General features: G+C 57.9%; 2 protein-coding genes across 3 annotated transcripts in view; one reads left to right on the forward strand and one right to left on the reverse strand.

Moving 5' to 3' along the window:
- The window catches only part of FANCA (FA complementation group A), a 35393-nt gene extending 31645 nt beyond the window's left edge, over positions 1 to 3748 (forward strand). Inside the window, exons 35-42 of the mRNA XM_040982145.1 lie at positions 519 to 631; positions 1566 to 1707; positions 2355 to 2417; positions 2580 to 2685; positions 3036 to 3111; positions 3199 to 3349; positions 3431 to 3523; positions 3623 to 3748. Of these exons, the coding sequence (XP_040838079.1) occupies positions 519 to 631; positions 1566 to 1707; positions 2355 to 2417; positions 2580 to 2685; positions 3036 to 3111; positions 3199 to 3349; positions 3431 to 3523; positions 3623 to 3730 (852 nt within the window). The 3' untranslated portion in view covers positions 3731 to 3748. The remainder of the gene's footprint in view (positions 1 to 518; positions 632 to 1565; positions 1708 to 2354; positions 2418 to 2579; positions 2686 to 3035; positions 3112 to 3198; positions 3350 to 3430; positions 3524 to 3622) is intronic.
- A 10-nt stretch (positions 3749 to 3758) lies between these two features.
- ZNF276 (zinc finger protein 276) lies at positions 3759 to 17364 on the reverse strand. 2 transcript variants are annotated; one of them, XM_040982204.1, is made up of 11 exons: positions 17297 to 17364; positions 16584 to 16887; positions 14927 to 14973; positions 14420 to 14842; positions 13398 to 13476; positions 12438 to 12521; positions 6654 to 6764; positions 6483 to 6558; positions 6159 to 6276; positions 4344 to 4443; positions 3759 to 4273 (listed from the first exon to the last, which is right to left on the reverse strand). In XM_040982204.1, the coding sequence occupies exons 2-11, from the start codon at positions 16865 to 16867 to the stop codon at positions 4018 to 4020; spliced, it is 1578 nt and encodes a 525-aa protein (XP_040838138.1). In that variant the 5' UTR covers positions 16868 to 16887; positions 17297 to 17364; the 3' UTR covers positions 3759 to 4017. The 2 variants fall into 2 exon arrangements, with proteins under 2 accessions (XP_040838138.1, XP_040838139.1); XM_040982205.1 differs by lacking the exon at positions 17297 to 17364 and adding an exon at positions 16976 to 17218.
- Between the last annotated feature and the right edge of the window lie 45 nt (positions 17365 to 17409).

A 17409-nucleotide genomic window follows, 5' to 3' on the forward strand; every position in this document is an offset into this window, starting at 1 on the left:
GGCTGTTCTTGTCCCACTGTGGCTCTGTCCTACTTGGAATTTGAGAAACGGGTGATATAGTGGGCAAGCTTCACCCCAGCCTTACCCACACCCTCCTGGCATTCACCCAGGGTCTAACTCTTCCCATCTGGGGTGCACCGTGCACACACTCCCCTCTTTTTAAGTTTAGCTGTCCTGTCTCCATTCTAGGGGTGAGGGTGTGGCAGAGGTAGCTGTTCCTGCACCACTTCTCCCACAAACTTCCAGGGGAGTGGTCCCTTTCCTCCAGTGGGCACGCCCACTTTGTGGGACAACCAAGTCCAGAGGGGGGACCCTCCCAGGGTTCCTCCCTGAGCTAGGCCTTCTCTTCTGTTGCAAAGTCTGTAGCGCCTCATGGCAGGGCCAGAGGGATGCCGTTGTCATTAGGATCACTGAGCCTGAGCCCCCCATGTCATCTGCCTTTCCATGGTTGTGGCAGCTGCAGGCATATCCAGTCACAGCCACCCCTAATCTGTTTCCTGGTGGTCTCTTCCCATGAGATGTGGTGGTCAAGCCTGGAGCCTGTGCTGTGTGACCAGTGGAGGAAATCCTTCCAGGACCCGCTGCCCCAGGAGCTGAGGCAGCTGCAGGAGGTCCAGCAGTTTGCCAGCAAGTAAGGAAGGCAGGGCAGGGCAGGGTCCTGCCTCAGCAGGCTCTGAGGGAGGGAGGTACAGGGGCTCCCAGGGGCCTAGGTCTGGCCAGGGTGAGGCAGGTTCACAGCCTACCTGGGGACCCCAGGCAGACGCACTGGATGTGCCCGTGTTCCCTAGGTTCCTCCAAAGGACCAGTCCATGTCGGGTGAGGGGGTCCTACAGCCAGCTCTGTGCTCCCCAAACCTTCTGCTGTTTCCCTGTATACTTTTTTTTTTTTTAAGATTTATTTATTTTTATTAGAAAGTCAGATATACAGTGTGGAGGAGAGACAGAGAGGAAGATCTTCCATCCGATGATTCACTCCCCGAGTGAGCGCAGTGACCAGCACCATGCCAATTAGGAGCCAAGAACTTCCTCCAGGTCTCCCACATGGGTACAGGGCCCCAAGGCGTTAGGCCGTCCTCAACTGCTTTCCCAGGCCACAAGCCAGATGGGGAGAGGGGCTGCCGGGATTAGATCCAGCACCTATTTGGATTCCGGCATGTTCAAGGCGAGGACTTTAGCCGCTAGGCTGTGGCGTGAAACACAGAGGTCTTCCATCTCCTGGCTCATTCCCAGGACCCTAGAACCCAGTTCAGGTCCTCACATGTGGGTGGCAGGGACCCCAGGACCAGAGCTGGCCCTCTGTTCCCTCCCAGAGGCCATCAGCAAGAAACTGGACCACAAGTGCAGCCAAGTCTGTACACTGAGTAGCACTGTGATGTGGGGGCAAGCGGCGCCCACTGCCGTGTTCCACATCCAAGTGGCCAGGCTCATGAGAGCGGAGATGTTGCGCAGCCCGGAACCCATATCCCCGTTCTGACCATTAGGCCCCTGCCTGCTGCATCCGTTTACACGTTGCCCCAAATGTAAGGGGGGCAGCAGGCCTAAGGGGACATGTTTCTGTTCTCCCAGCTTCCTCTCCCCTGGCCCTACCTCATCTCCACCTAGCCCTGCCTGGCTCTCTGCAGCTGCCCTGCACTTGGCCATCACACAAGTGGGCGAAGATGACATCGGGAGTCTACTCAAGAAGGTGGGCTGGGAAACGCAAGAGGAGGTAAGACATGAGGTTATTTGGTAACCTTGGTGCACCTGAGGAAGCTGGCAGCTCGGGGCGTGCCTGACCCAGGGTGCAGGTACCTGGGCATCAGCCTCATGCTGCACACGGGCCACCTTCCTCACCAGGTACTTCTCAAAGCTTGTCTAGGTGTTTCCAGGACAAGTGCAAGGTTTTGGAAGTACAACTGAGGAAACAGATTTTAGCAGAGTACAACACTTCCGCCCAGCTGCTTTCTGCTCATGGCCATCGAGTGGCCCTTTGAGTGTTCACGTTGCCACAGCCTTACCCCTAGTGAGGCACACATGCCAAGAGCTCGGAGCAGGGCCAGGCAGGAGAGCCGTGGGGGCGGCTGCCCTTGGTTCCCAGCACTGCTCTGGACCTGCAGCTCAGGCCCTACGCTGAGCAGGAGCGTGGCAGACCAGGTGAGGGACCCCTGAGAAGACAGGGTGTGTCTGCCACCAGGCTGCAGGGACCCAAGGTTGTCTGTGTGAAAAGCTGTGCTGGCGCCAGGGCCTGTAGGCCCAAGCCTGTGTTCCCGCTGGCAGAGACCCCACTGAAGGGCCTTCTGGTCCTGCCTGGGGCTCCAGCTGCAGGCTGTGGGAGGGGTGCTGCATGATCTTCACTGAAGGTGTCTTCATTTGCAGCTGCTGGTTCCCTTTTTCTTCTTCTCCTTGCTGGGCCTGCTCTCCTCCCATCTAACCCCAAACGTGAGTTGTCACTCCCTGCCACGACTTGTCTCAGAATCTGGTGGAGCCACTCTGCCCTTTGGACGGGGGGCCCCCACACAGGGCACCCTGTGCACTGGGGTGGCAGCTGAGGAAGGTGAGCGGCGCTCAGGTGGGCCTCTCATTCTTCCCCGTGGGTCACAGGGCATTGCCAACTCCCTGCGGGCTCTGGGTGTCAGTGCAGAGATCCTGGCTTGTCTGCAGCAGAGGGGAATACCCTGGCTGGGGCTCTTCCAGTGGACAGACGCAGGTAAGACCCTGTCGGGGACAGCGCATGGCTGGACCTTCCCGGACATGGTCCTCACTGGGCCACAGTTCCCAAGCTCAGTTTTCAGTCTATCCCTGGCTAAGCTTGTAGCAGCCAGGGATAAATTCAGTAAGAACTTAGCAGGGCTGGCAGTGCCCAGTGGGCCTGTCATGGTGGGGGGACAGGGGTGTCACCCACTGAACCCCACCTCCAGGTTGAACTCTTCAGTGGGCTGATGTCACACTCCCCTGTGCTGCTGCCCCCTGCCCCCACTCCCGACCTGCACCATCCCCTCATCCCTGGGCAGCCCCCGACACAGAACTGAGGGACTCCCTCTACCCGCAATGTTGCAGAGACTGGGCTGGGACGCCTCCTCTTCCGCACAGCCCCTGAGCAGTACACCAGGCTGCTGCCGCTGGCCTTCTACAGGTAAGCCCACCCACAGGGCCACAGGAGCTCGGGGAACAGACACCCTCCCCTGCTGCTGCCAGCTGTTGTCCCTTGTCTCTGCCCCAGCCTCCTCCCCTATTTCAAGGAAGCCACCAGGGAGGCTGTCTTCCTGCGAGTGGCTGTTGACATGTATCTGAAGCTGGTCCAGCTCTTTGTGGCCGGGGACACTGGTACTGTAGGAACTCTGACCCACAGGAGCCTGGAGCTCAAGGACCAGGTAGGCTCTCCCAACACAGGGGCCCCGCCTGGTGGTATGGGATTAAGGTCTGACCCATGGCTGCACCTGCACATCCTTCAGGACCATCCTGTACAGGTGGTTACAAGGGCCCGCAGGTTCCTGCTGCAGCTCATCCCTCAGTGTCCAGAGGAGAGCTTCACTGCCGTGGCAGAGGTGAGACTGGGGCCCTGTGGGGGGACAGCAATAGGGGCCATTCTCCACAAAACACAAGCTGGCTCCACCCTGCACCTGCACACATGCATGTCCTCACAGCTGCTGGCAGACCGAGGTGACTGCGACCCAGAGCTGAGCATGGCCCTTCGCGGGAGGCAGCAGGCTGCGCCCGAGCCTGACCTCTACCAGCAGCCCCGTCTCTCCTGACTGGACCAGCCAGTGCATGCTGCCCAGCTCCTCTGCACATAATTTATTACAAGCACAAGACGGAGCCAGTGTTGCACTACAAAGTGGATTACAAACCTGATTTAGTCTGGTGCCCAAGAGACTACAGTATTTGAAGGGAAACCAAACACTGGTCTCCCACTGCAAATGCCATGGGGTACACAGAGGACAGGTTTCTGGGGCATGAGCCATCCACCCTGGGGTACCGTGCGGAGTCCACCATCACTCCTGCCGCCTTCAGGCTGCTCCACTGAGACCCCTTTCCGTCCTCAGGTGGGCTCTGGCTTCACAGTCTGGCCCTCCTTGGTCCCAGAGGGGTCCGGCGGTGTAGGACGAGGTTCTGCCTTTCCCTGTGTCTGGGTCAGGGGGTGGACCATGGACATGTGCACGTTGAGGTTATGAGCCTTCTCAAACCGCCGGCCACACTGGTCACAGGCAAAGTCCAGCTCAGTCTCTGCCTTGTGTTTGGTCATGTGGTATTTGAGTGATGCCCGCTGTCTGCACTGGAACCCACACACTTCACACCTGGGAGAGAGAGGAGGGTGAGGAGGATTTGCCAGGCGTGGCCCAAAGGAGCTGCCCAGCCTGCACTTACTGAAGAGGCTTGGCGCCCGAGTGGCGCATCTTGTGGACGAGCAGGTGCTTGCGCTGCTTGAAGGTCTGCCCGCACTCGTCACAGATGTAGTTGCGAACCTCTGCGAGATAGGAGTGTGGGAGGGCGGCTTGCACTGAGCTGTGCCCAAGTAACAAGGGACCTCTGTAACACACTGCTCCAATAAAGGCTTCAAGTGCAAGTGGCTGGAAACCGTGTCTGCCTTTCCCCTTGAAGAGTCCGTGTGCTTTCATAGCAGATCTACGCTGTTCCAGGTGCCAGATTCACCCTCTGCCCCTAGGCTCATTGGCAACAAGCTATAAAGGGGTAGGACCGAACCCCGAACTATGGGACACGTGTGCCCTTTAATCTGCATTCTCACACACAGCTTAGGTTGCTGGGCCACACTGAAGCCAGGGGCTCCACCTGGTCTCCCACATGAGGGCAAGAACTGTCGCCAGCTGCATCCTGGGCATGTTAACAGGGAGCTGGTTCAGATAGCAGCCAGGGCACCATAATGCACCACAGTGGATCACGGGAAGTCTGGCCATGCTCATCCCAGCTGTCGTGTGGCTGGCACAGGGAACAAACACATATGTCCGTGAGGAGCAGGGATGAGGGGTCCGCTGTTGGGAGTGCAGATGGCTTTACCAATACTGCCAAACCCAGCGCTGGTCTTGGACCTGCGCTCTCTCCACGGCTGCAGAAACCAGAGCCGACGGTGCCTGAGGAACAGCGCACCCGACACAGCCACACGTCTCGTGCCTGAGAAAGAGCTGCTCCCACCACCGCACCTGGCCGATAGTCTGCACCTCCCCACTGGCTTCAGCAGGGACAGTCCAACGCAGGAAGGCTCACCTGCATCAACACATCCAAGTACCCGAGATCGGGTCCCACTCCACCTCCAGTCCAATGTCTACCAGCCCTGTGGGAGACCCTAGCCATGCAACAGGCAATTGAGTGGACAGTGGAAGAAAAACCTCCCTTCCAAATGGCCTAGTGGGTGGAGCCCCTGCCCGTAGGGCTGGTTTGAGTCCTGGCTGCTTCACATACCATCCAGCTCCCTGCAGGTGAAGCTGGCAAGGCAGCAAATGATGGATGGCCGAGTGCTTGGACCTGAAAGAGGCTCCAGGTTTTGGACTGGTCTAGCTCTGGATGGACTCTAACAGCCTCTCAAATGCTGAAGGCGTTTTAGGCCATGTAGGATTTAAAGGCACTATCTTCCTGGGCTTATGCTTCATAATTTCCATAGTATTTTGAAAAGACAGATTGGGTCCAGCACGGTGGCCTAGTGGCCAAAGTCCTCGCCTGGAATGCACCAGGATCCCATATGGGCGCCGATTCTAATCCCGGCAGCTCCACTTCCCATTCAGCTCCCTGCTTGTGGTCTGGAAAGGCAGTCGAGGACGGCCTAACGCCTTGGGACCCTGCGCCCATGTGGGAGACCTGGAGGAGGTTCCTGACTCCTGGCTTTGGATCGGCACAGCACCTGCCATCGCGACCACTTGGGGAGTAAGCCATCAGATGGAAGATCTTCCTCTCTGTATATCTGACTTTGTAATAAAAATAAATAAATCTTAAAAAGAAAAAAAAAAACCAGATAAACACAGAAGAATAATGTCAGTTTTGACAAATTACTTCAAACCTAGTCTCCAGCCAGGACCTGCGTCCATCAGAAAGCCAAGTGAGTTCGCACTTGCACGTTCCAGCCTACACCGCTGGTATAAACTGTGATCCTAGACGCTCCTAGGAATGCCGGAAACCCCTCCCCAGGCACGGCCCCCCAGGCACGGCCAGAGCGCAGTCTCTGGGCTGTACCTGTGTGGATCAGCTTGACGTGGCGCTGAAGGTAGCGGTCTATCATGAACACTTTGTTGCAGCCAGGGTGGGGGCAGGGCCTCTCTCGGACCTCCTCGTGGTGCTCCTTAATGTGCTTCTAGATGGGGCCACACACACAGAGGTCTCTCAGCAGGTGGGGGCTGAGCCAGGAGGCCCTCCCATCACTAGCTTCAGAGCCCTTCACTCTGAACTACCAGACTCTGGGGGCACAGAGGGAGCCCTGGCCTGGCTTTAAAGCCCCCCTGCCAGCTGAGGGCAACGTTGACCAGCAGGCCTGAGACGGCACACGGTCCTGCTACTCACCTTCATGCCGTCAGCCCCGCGGTACACGGCCGTGCAGCCCTGGTAAGGACACTTGTAGATGGTGGGCAGCTCCTCCCTGTAACACGCGGCTCGTGAGCAGGCAGGCCCCCCTCCCCAGCTCGTGTGGGGGTGCTGCAGCAGGCAGACCCCCTCCCCCTCGGCACTCCTCACCTCTCACAGCGGAGCTGCTTCTTCCATCCGGGTTTCGGCCCAGGCTTCTTGCGGATTTTTGGTTCTTCAGCCTTTGTGTCTTCTCTGCTTTCATTCTTCCTACTGGAAACCCTGCAAATGGAAGGGCCGTGCTGAGGGAGCGTTCTGAGACTTGCTACCATTCCACCCAGAACCACACCAGCGCAGGTCTCGGGGTGCGGTGCGTGGCAGACAGCAGGCCAATGTGGTCTAGCAGCCAGTCCCTTCACCCCCCAGAGTCTGCGCACACATCACCGGCTCCTACCCCTTCCTTCTTTGCCAACCGGAGTTCCTGGATCAGCAGGCCAGAGCCAGAGTGGGCAGTGGGGACCTTGTTCTACAAGAATTTTTTTTTTAAGATTTATTTATTCTTATCACAAAGTCAGATATACAGAGAAGAGATAGAGAGGAAGATTTCTGTCTGATGGTTCAATCCCCAAGTGGTCGCAACACCCGGTGCTGCGCCAATCCAAAGCCAGAAGCCAGAAACTTCTTCCAGGTCTCCCACGCAGGTACAGGATCCCAAGGCGTTAGGCCGTCCTCGACTGCTTTCCCAGGCCATAACCAGGGAGCTGGATGGGAAGTGGAGCTGTCGGGACCAGAACCGGCGCCCATATGGGATCCCAACTCGTTTAAGGCGAGGACTTTAGCCACTAGGCCACGCCAACGGGCCCTCTACAAGAATTTATTTGGTCTGGGAAATCCCTGAAGGACCAGCAAAGGTCTACCAGGACGCCTACAGAGTCAATATGCTTATCATTCCTTTTTGAGTCCAGACATTTGAAAAAACTGTAAGAGGCAACTTCACCAACAGCATGGGAAAGCCACACGAAAAAGGCAGACATGGGCACAGCCTCTAGCACCGTGCGGGACACGCAATTCCCCATCAGAGGCCCTGGTTCAGGTCCAGCCTCTACCCCCTCGCAATGACCCTGGGCCACGTCCTCGGAGACCAAACCCCTGGCTTTTGCTTTAGCTGACTCGGGCTGCAGCGAGTCCCACAGCCAGCGTACTCCACGGAAAGACTTAAAGCTTTCCCTCAAACGGGACACAGCCAAGGACACCACTATTGCTAAAAAGCCTAGGCTGAGCAATTTGGCAAGAAAAGGGGAAAATTAGGAAAAGAGTCTATGTTCAAAGACAACACGACCTTCCGTGTAGAAAATGCAGAGGGAGCCCTAGTAAGGACCTAGCCAGGCTGGGCGTGGCGTAAAGGCAGTGCTTCCAGAGACTGAGGCACAGAAACACAACGCACTTGCAATAGCATCAGGAGCAAAATGGGAACAAAATGAAGCCGAAAGGCAAAGGCTCAGGTAAGGAAGTCTCTGAAGCAGGCACAAGGGCAGCCCTGCGTTCACGGCCACGACAGGCGTTAATGTGGCTGCCCATGTGATGAAGTCACTGCAGCAACCACAGTGGGGCAGGCGGTGTTGGCAGCAATGGTCACATCCACTAGGGACCTTCACTTCTTCCTCTAGTGCCTTGCCCATGGCCCAGCTGCTCCACTTGGGATGCACTTCCACTTCCTGTGCTGTGCACCCGGGGAGGCAGCAGGCTGTGGGCCAGGAAGACCTGGATGCCGGCTTGGCCCCACCCTCTATGTATAAATTTACAAACTGAAAAAGCAGAGCTACCAAGATGGAAGTTTTCCATTTCCCAGACTCGCCACAAAGCTATAGTTATTAGAAGGATGTTACTGGTGTTGGCAGGCACACAGGGCATCAGAACCAACCAAAAAGACCCCTGACACATAAGAGCTACTGATTGCCCACTAAGACTGCCCAGTAGTTAAGAGACCACATCCTCCCCGCTTCACGGCCAGAGAAAGGCTGGGCCACCACGGCACATCATGGCCTAAATCTAAGAGCTAAAACTGTCAGGAAAAAAACAGCAAAAGTAACTTCACCCCAACCATACATCACTACTGAGATGGCGAGCGGGCACCTGTGACGGGAGACTGAATTCCAGCCCATCCTCAATGCGATGAGGACCCAGCTGTTCACTGGGCTCCTGTCACAAGAGACCAGGATTCCCAGCCCAGCCCTAGCCGTCCAGGTATTCATTCCAGCACAAGGGGAGGAGGCAGGTGTGACACAGCGGGGTAACCCCTGACACATCCATGCCAGGAAGCAGCAGGTGGTGCCTGCCAGCTGGGTCCCAGAGTGCCCGGCTCCAGCCTGGCCCAGCCCAGGCATCTGGGGAATGAATCAGTCAACAGAAAGTCTCTCACATGCTCTCTCTGCCTCTATTTCCATTGCATTGCCTTCCAGATAAATTTGAAAAAAAAAATTTTTTTAAGGTTAAACATTAAATTACTTACTGAGTGATGCAGTAATCCCACTTTTAGGTTGCTGCCCAAAGAATTAAAAACAGGGACTCAAAGACGTGCAACAGTGTTTACGGCATATCACAAGAGCCAAAGGTGGAAACACCCACGCCAGCAAATGACCATATCAACAAAACAGCCACGTGATGATTGCTCAGCCACAGGACACAGCGGCGATGAAGCTCAAGGCACCATGGGAATGAAGGAAGCCAGTCAGGACAGCACAGATGCCACAGGTTCTACCTGATCAAGGACCTACAACAGGTAGCTAGTTTAGCGGTTGCCAGGGCCTGGGGGAGGAGGAAAGGGAAGGTCAAGGTCAGCACAGTCGCTGTGTGGAGACTGTGTGGAGCAGTAACAGCTGCACAGCCCTGGCAGCAGGCTTCGCGTCAACGGCCGTAGATCCAACATGGCAAATACCCCAGGTCACCACCGGCTCTTAGAGTTCTGAAATGCCACTGTGATCACGGTACCCCCACTGCCGTGCACGTCTGCGGGGAGAGGCTGGCAAGTACTGACCTGGCCAGTGGCCCTCCCCGGCTGGCTGGGACAGCCCTGTTGGTAAGAACCATTTCCCCTAATGCAGAGTGCCAAGAGCGGCTCAGACACTGGCCTCTGCGCCCTGACACTAACTCTCTGTCGCCTGAGGAACCAGCCTGCTCCAACTCCCCATGGTCAAAGGAGAGAATCAAAGAGGCCAACTTGTCAACCGGACCCGGGAAGCTGGGGCTGCTCAGGGCCCTGTCTTGGCAGGCTTCCAGATGTGGCCTCCAGGGCTGGTAGCACCCCCACCTCCTTCAGAACGCAGTCCACCCAGCGCCTGTCAGCATGTGTGTTCCTCCTGCAGGAACATTTCTGCGCTAGCACTTCTGGGCGTCTGAGCAGGTAGAACAGCCAAGTATGGGGCACTTCTGTCCTGTCCCTAGCCTGTCTCTGTCGCTCCCCTCCCAGCCTCTGCCCTGGTATGCCCACAGTACAGACACGCTAGGCAGTAGACCAGGCCTCTGCACAGCCGGGGGAGGTCCAGGGAGCACAGAAGCACCAGCCACACGTCTGTGACCACCTGGCACGTCCCCTGGGCTCCAGCTGGCTCTCTGCCCACCAGGCTCACTCAGGAGACCCTGGCACATCCCTCTGCCCACTCCGTGCCTCCTCTCTAACCCAGTCAGAACTGACCTGAGAAAACAAGCTTTAACTCAATCTGCTCTGTGGTTCTCAGGCTGCTTCTCTTGGGAGCTCTGCCGGCACCATGCAAGGCTCAGCAGGAGCAGAGGGTAGCCACCAACCCAGGGAGGACATACGGGCTGAGAGGAGAGTGACAGCAGAAGCCACGACCCTGCATTCCACCTGGACAGCACAGCCGACCACATCACAGCAGCAGACCAACAGGCAGCACGCAGCAGGTGCCTGGGCTCAGGCACTGTCAGGGCGTTCAGGCTTGGGAGAGGGGAACAAAGCTAGGCCTTGCTAACTCCTGTCGTCCACACTGCCCACGCAGCCTGTGACCACCTCACACTCAGCCACAGCTCTGAAATGCCCTGGAGGAACCACCTGCTGGCCAGCCCTGCTCACTCACTCTCCCAGGACTTGCATTACTAGGCCAAGGCACAAACTGTAAGCCAAGAGACGCCAACCAGGCAGCACAAGTCTGTATACTATCCCCCGGCCCCCTGTATACTAATGCTGACCCCTGACCCCTGTATACTACATGCTGACCCCCGACCCCTGTGTACTACATGCTGACCCCTGACCCCTGTATACTACATGCTGACCCCCCGACCCCTGTATACTACATGCTGACCCCCGGCCCCTGTATACTACATGCTGACCCCTGACCCCTGTATACTACATGCTGACCCCTGACCCCTGTATACTACATGCTGACCCCTGACCCCTGTATACTACATGCTGACCCCTGACCCCTGTATACTACATGCTGACCCCTGACCCCTGTATACTACATGCTGACCCCCGACCCCTGTATACTACATGCTGACCCCTGACCCCTGTATACTACATGCTGACCCCTGACCCCTGTGTACTACATGCTGACCCCCGGCCCCTGTATACTACATGCTGACCCCCCGACCCCTGTATACTACATGCTGACCCCCGACCCCTGTATACTACATGCTGACCCCTGACCCCTGTGTACTACATGCTGACCCCTGACCCCTGAGTACTACATGCTGACCCCCGGCCCCTGTATACTACATGCTGACCCCCCCGACCCCTGTGTACTACATGCTGACCCCCCGACCCCTGTATACTACATGCTGACCCCCGACCCCTGTATACTACATGCTGACCCCCCGACCCCTGTATACTAATGCTGACCCCCCGACCCCTGTATACTACATGCTGACCCCTGACCCCTGTATACTACATGCTGACCCCTGACCCCTGTATACTACATGCTGACCCCCGACCCCTGTGTACTACATGCTGACCCCCCGACCCCTGTATACTACATGCTGACCCCCCGACCCCTGTATACTACATGCTGACCCCCGACCCCTGTATACTACATGCTGACCCCCCGACCCCTGTGTACTACATGCTGACCCCCCGACCCCTGTATACTACATGCTGACCCCCGACCCCTGTATACTACATGCTGACCCCCGGCCCCCTGTATACTAATGCTGACCCCCCGACCCCTGTATACTACATGCTGACCCCCCGACCCCTGTATACTACATGCTGACCCCCGACCCCTGTATACTACATGCTGACCCCCCCGACCCCTGTGTACTACATGCTGACCCCCCGACCCCTGTATACTACATGCTGACCCCTGACCCCTGTATACTACATGCTGACCCCCGGCCCCCTGTGTACTACATGCTGACCCCCCGACCCCTGTATACTACATGCTGACCCCTGACCCCTGTGTACTACATGCTGACCCCTGACCCCTGTATACTACATGCTGACCCCCCGGCCCCTGTGTACTACATGCTGACCCCCGGCCCCCTGTATACTAATGCTGACCCCCCGACCCCTGTATACTACATGCTGACCCCCGACCCCTGTATACTACATGCTGACCCCCGGACCCCTGTATACTACATGCTGACCCCCGGCCCCCTGTATACTAATGCTGACCCCCCGACCCCTGTATACTACATGCTGACCCCCGACCCCTGTATACTACATGCTGACCCCCCGACCCCTGTATACTACATGCTGACCCCCGGCCCCTGTATACTACATGCTGACCCCCGGCCCCTGTATACTACATGCTGACCCCTGACCCCTGTATACTACATGCTGACCCCTGACCCCTGTATACTACATGCTGACCCCTGACCCCTGTATACTACATGCTGACCCCTGACCCCTGTATACTACATGCTGACCCCCCTGACCCGTGTGATACATGTGACCCCCTGACCCCCGTGTAATGCAGGCAGGCCCCCCTCACCCTGTGCCCTTACTTCTTCTCCGGGCGAGGCTCGGTGTGGGTATCTGAGGACTGAGAGTGCTCACTCTTGTTATTTTCATCTTCACTTAGAAAATCTCTAGGGAAGAAGAAAGAACTTTGAGCAACGCCTGGTAGGAACGCCCACCTCAGGCGCCACACCAACCCACTGCCCATGTCTCAGTTCTGAAAACGACCAAGACCCCAAATCTCCAATCCCTTTTCCTGCTACGGACAAGCCAGGGCCACTGAAATCAAACAAGCTGGCAATCCCCCATGGCCTGTGGACTCACTAACAGCCTGCCTGTGGTACCCAGGAGGGAATAAAGACTCCCCAAGGAGACGAGCATCTTGACATTTGCACTTGGACCCTCATGCCTTATCATGTAACCATGAGCAGCTAGACAGCTGACAGGAGAAGCAGCTGCCTAAGGAGCAGCCTAGCAAAGCCGACTGCATGCCCCACACACCCTGGACCTTAAAGGAAGACCTCACACTGGCTGGCTGGCTGAGGCCAGCCAAGAGCCACGCGTCTCCTCACGGGTACCCCACTAGGCTTGTACCCAAACTTGGCTGTTCTCTTTGCCTGGGTTGTATCCCCAAGGCAGGACAGAAGGTGTGCAAGGCAGCCTAGCAGGCAGCAGCTCTCGCTCCGAGACTGGGGCCGCCCAGGGCCCCTCCAGCTGAGAGTTACAATGCAAGCTCAACAAGCTCATTTTATAGGACTGCAGACTGCTTCTTCTGGCAGTGAACTAGGGCCTCGGAGGGAGCAACAGCAGGTGGAAGCCAAGGACGCCTCGCAGGGTGCTGCAAAGTGCTTCCACACCGCCGGCTTAGTCAGCAAAGCAACAGCCCCTCCCTTGCACTCCTCCCACCACAGGGTGAGCACCCTGAGCAGGGCACGGGCAGTGGCCCCAGGATGGCCGACTGGTTCCAAGAAGAAACTTTAGGCTATTGAAACCCACTCTTCTCTCACCCCTCAGAAAGGTCACTGAACTCGTCTTTTACCCGATCATCCGAGGTTGGAGACGGAACCTGCTTCTCACCCAACTGCCCTGAGAAACGGAGAACAGGCTTCTGTTACCACACACAGAGCTCAGGGGGTGTCTGACAGTGGGGCCCTCCCCACGGGGAAACTGACACCCTGTGCCTCAAATCCACCACCTCCCAGGACAGCCCCTGCCAAAATCTTGCATAGTCCCCACACCCACCAAAGACACAGGCAGCACCAAGATCAGACACCCAGTCCAATTGGCAAGCCTAATTCCTCCAGGTTCAAATCTCGGTATGACCTGTCCCCTGCATACACGGTTGGCAGACATGCTTAAAACCACCATTGTCTCACACACGACAGCATGTAAAGCCGAGCAGTCCACGATGCCTGCCTGGAGCAGAGCACCTTCCTGCCTCTGTCTAGCTGACCCCTGAGAACTCCTGGCTGGGAATCAGCTTAATTCCCACAGGTGGACAGGTGCATACCCAGGGAAGGCCACAGGGGCAAGCATAAAGCTGGCCATGGCCTTCACAAGCAGCAGTCTCATCCTCCCTGCACCTGACTGTGGATGGACAGCCCATGGTCGCTAGGCCCCTTGGCTTCAGCTCACACTGCCCACACAGGCATCTCCAGGGAGCTGGTTAACCCCAGGACCTGACCTGCAGGGGGCCGAGGCAGCAGCCTCATCCTCCCACCACCTTCTTCCCTCTCCTTGGCCCCCAAGGACTGGTGCCCATGGTCCTGAGCACGTGCTTACAGGACGAATGTGTCTTCTACAAATGGCTGAAGCAGGGTCCTGCCTGCGGAGAACAAGTGGAAGACAGGCCGACAGCCGTCCCTTGCTCTCTCGGGTACCACCAGCAGAGTCTGCTGCTCTCCAAGGAGCACAGAAGGGCTCCTGTCTTGTCCTGTGAGCTCCCCCTGGGCACCAGAACAGTGAAGATGTCCCATGCTGCTTAGGAAAACGGAATCCCAGTACAGCATAGGCCAAACATGCCTCCTACCTGGAGCCCCACTGAGGCGTGGGCTTGGCTGAGGTGGGGGACCTGGCCCAGGTCCCAAAGGGTTGCCATCTGGAGGAGGAGGGGCCACTTCCATGCTGGGCAGTGTCTTGGTCTCAACCCCAACGGTGGTCCCTCTGGCTTGGGAGACCTGCGAGCCAGTCCCAGAGGGGCTGGAAGCCATCTCCTTGTCCCACGCCCACTTGACTGACAAGGTGCTGTCCAGCAGGAAGGCCCTGCAGCTGGCGTCGGTGTCCATGGTATAGGTGTGGCCCTGGTCACAACTCCACACGGCCTGGATGATGCCACAGTACTCAGAGGCCAGCGTTCTCTGCAGGCTGGGAAGGGCACCGCAGCTGCCCGCGTGCCCATGCACCCACCCGACCAAGCCGTGGAGACACCAGGAGCTGGAGGTGATGCGGTCCCCTGAGGAGTCAGCAGAGATGTCAGCCCGGGGCTACAAGCACCCAGCCCCAAGAGTTCACACACGCACCAGGACAGGCCACCCACCTGGAAACACTGCCTCTTCCGGGCCTGTCGGGGGCTGGGCACCGACCCTGAAACATTCAGTGAGACCATGAGGCTGTGGTGATGGGAGCCCCTGTGGAGTTGTCTACCCAGAACCTCCTACTGCCAATCCCCTGCCCCGCCGAGACTGACCTAACCGCGAGAGCCCTTGGAAGCTCCCAGGCTTGCGAGCTGCAAGCTGTAAAGAGCTCAGGTGCGTGGGGGATGCTGCCTGTGTCCCCAGTGACTCTGCACATTTCTGCCCAGTACCCACACGCAGAGCTGTGCAAATCTGCCCATCAGATTCCATGAACCTGTTCCTCCACTCGGCTGAGCCGCTATAATTCTGTCTTAACTCTCAGGGCCTGCGTACAGCTGTCACGCTCCACCTCACACCCACGGGCTACGTAACCCACGTCACTACACAAGCTCAAAGCCTCTGCAATCTTGTCCCTCACTTTACGTAAAACTCAGTGTCCTGGGGCCAGTGCAGTAGTATGGCAGACTAATCCTATGCCTGTTAGAGCTGGGACACAGTATGCCCACCAGTTCACGTCCCAGCTGTTCCACTTCCTATCTAGCTCTCTGCTTATGTCCTGGGAAAGCATGGGATGAGGCCCACCGCGATAGCCTAGGAGCTAAGGTCCCTGGCTTTGTATGTGCTGGGATCATATATGAGCTCCAGTTCATGTCCCAGCTGCTCCATTTCCCACCCAGCTCACCACATGTGGCCTGGGAAAAGAGTAGAGGATGGCCCAAAGCCTTGGGACCCTGCACTGGTGTGGGAGACCCAGAGGAGATTCCTGGCTACTGGCATTCCTGGTTTTGGATCAGCTTAGCTCCAGCCACTGAGGTCACGTGAAGAATGAACCAGCAGCCAAAACGTCTCTCTGTATCTCCCTCTCTATATATCTGTCTTTCCAATAAAAATAAATAAGTCTTAATTCAAAAAAAAAAAAAAAAGGACGCTGTGTAAACCAGTCCCATTTCACCTTAGGTTCACATCCTGTATAACCTGGGTAGCCAGAGGCTGGCAGGCACTGTGTGGAGGGTTGGATCTGGGCAGGGGCTGTTTGGGGTTCTGCACGGTCACAAGAAGGCTGCAGCACTTGCAGTGCACATGAGTGACACACCCACGGGTGAGCAATTATGAGGTCCTCAGGATTCTCCCAAGGAGGTTGCAGCACCTGCTGGTCGGATTTGGGGAGCAGACCAAGCTGGCTTTGGCATCTGCTCGCACTCGAGGGCCAAGTCTGGGTACAGACACAGTGCAGTTCTTGGGGGTCACCCAAACCAGATCAAAGCACCTGTCAGGGACAGGCTGAGCCTGGAGGGGCCGAGACCCTGTGGGCACCCGTCCATCCTCGCACACTGTGCACACCCATCCAGCCTCACACCCTGTGCACACCCATCCAGCCTCACACCCTGTGCACACCCATCCAGCCTCACATAGCTGGTGCACACCTGCCCAGCCTCACATTGTGTGCACACCTGCCCAGCCTCACATTGTGTGCACACCTGCCCAGCATCACACTCACAGCCCGTGTAAGTATGTCCACCCCATTACTCTCCTATATCACTCTTTCCTGTCTTTCCCCGGGAGCTGTGAGTACTCCCACGCGCGTTCCCCACAGCAGAGGATCACTGAAGGACTGCCTACTTCGGACACAGCTTCTGCTGGCCCATCGGGGAGACGTTCACCCTCTGCAGGAAGGACTCCAGCAGGCTGTGGCACTGGTAGAACTGCGCATGGCAGTTCCTGCAAACAAACTCGCTCAGGGCAGGATCCTGGTGCACGGCCACTCCGAGCAGGCGCTGGAAGTCCCTGATGAAGACCCGCTGCCCTGGGCACGACCTCTCGGGACCCTCCCCGGGCGACCTGTCGGTGATGCTCCGGAGACTCCGCGAGGAGAACTTGCCGTGGCAGAGGCGGCAGTGTCCCATGGCAAAGGCTCGGCCACTCCCTGGCAACACCAAGAGGGGACGTTCAGCCAGCGGTCAGTCAGCCTGGGGTCCCCCACAGAGAGATGACCTTGGCCCAGGGCCGCACACCCGCTGCACGGAGCTCCCGGCAGAACACTAAGCCCTGGAGGGCCCGTGGTCAGCAACCTTAACAAGACGGCCACAGGACCTCGGATGGGCAGCTCCGGCTCTCCTCCCACCTCAAGAGCGGCGTCCAGGCTCGCTCCGCCTCACGGCCACCCCGACCCAGGCCCCGACGCGGGCCGAGGGCGGCCAAGCCCAAGGCGGACAGCTCCGACCCGGGACCCCGGCGCCCCACGGCGGCCGTTCCCCAGCCGCCCGCCCGGCTCGGCCCGCCGTCCACCCTCCCGACCTGCCCGCGTCCCGGCGCCGTCCGCTCCGCGCTCTCACCGACCGGACGCCAGACGCGCGGGGCCTGGCAGCTCGGCGGCCACTGGGGAGGCGCCGGCGGGGGGCGCGTCCACGCTGACGCCGGCGACGTCTGGAGTGACCCCTCAGCCAGC

The sequence above is a fragment of the Ochotona curzoniae genome, unplaced genomic scaffold (assembly GCF_017591425.1).
Source record: "Ochotona curzoniae isolate NIBS_2020 unplaced genomic scaffold, NIBS_Ocur_1.0 contig_3622, whole genome shotgun sequence".
NCBI classification, from domain to species: Eukaryota; Metazoa; Chordata; class Mammalia; order Lagomorpha; family Ochotonidae; genus Ochotona; species Ochotona curzoniae.

Coding starts and splice junctions, on each gene's coding strand:
- ZNF276 (XM_040982204.1), bottom strand. CDS start 16,867: ATGGGACACTGCCGCCTCTGCCACGGCAAGTTCTCCTCGCGGAGTCTC. Junction 6,765..12,437: donor GAGCCTCGCCCGGAGAAGAA/GTAAGGGCACAG, acceptor TTCCATTTGCAG/GGTTTCCAGTAGGAAGAATG. Junction 4,444..6,158: donor CGTCAAGCTGATCCACACAG/GTACAGCCCAGA, acceptor CCTATCTCGCAG/AGGTTCGCAACTACATCTGT.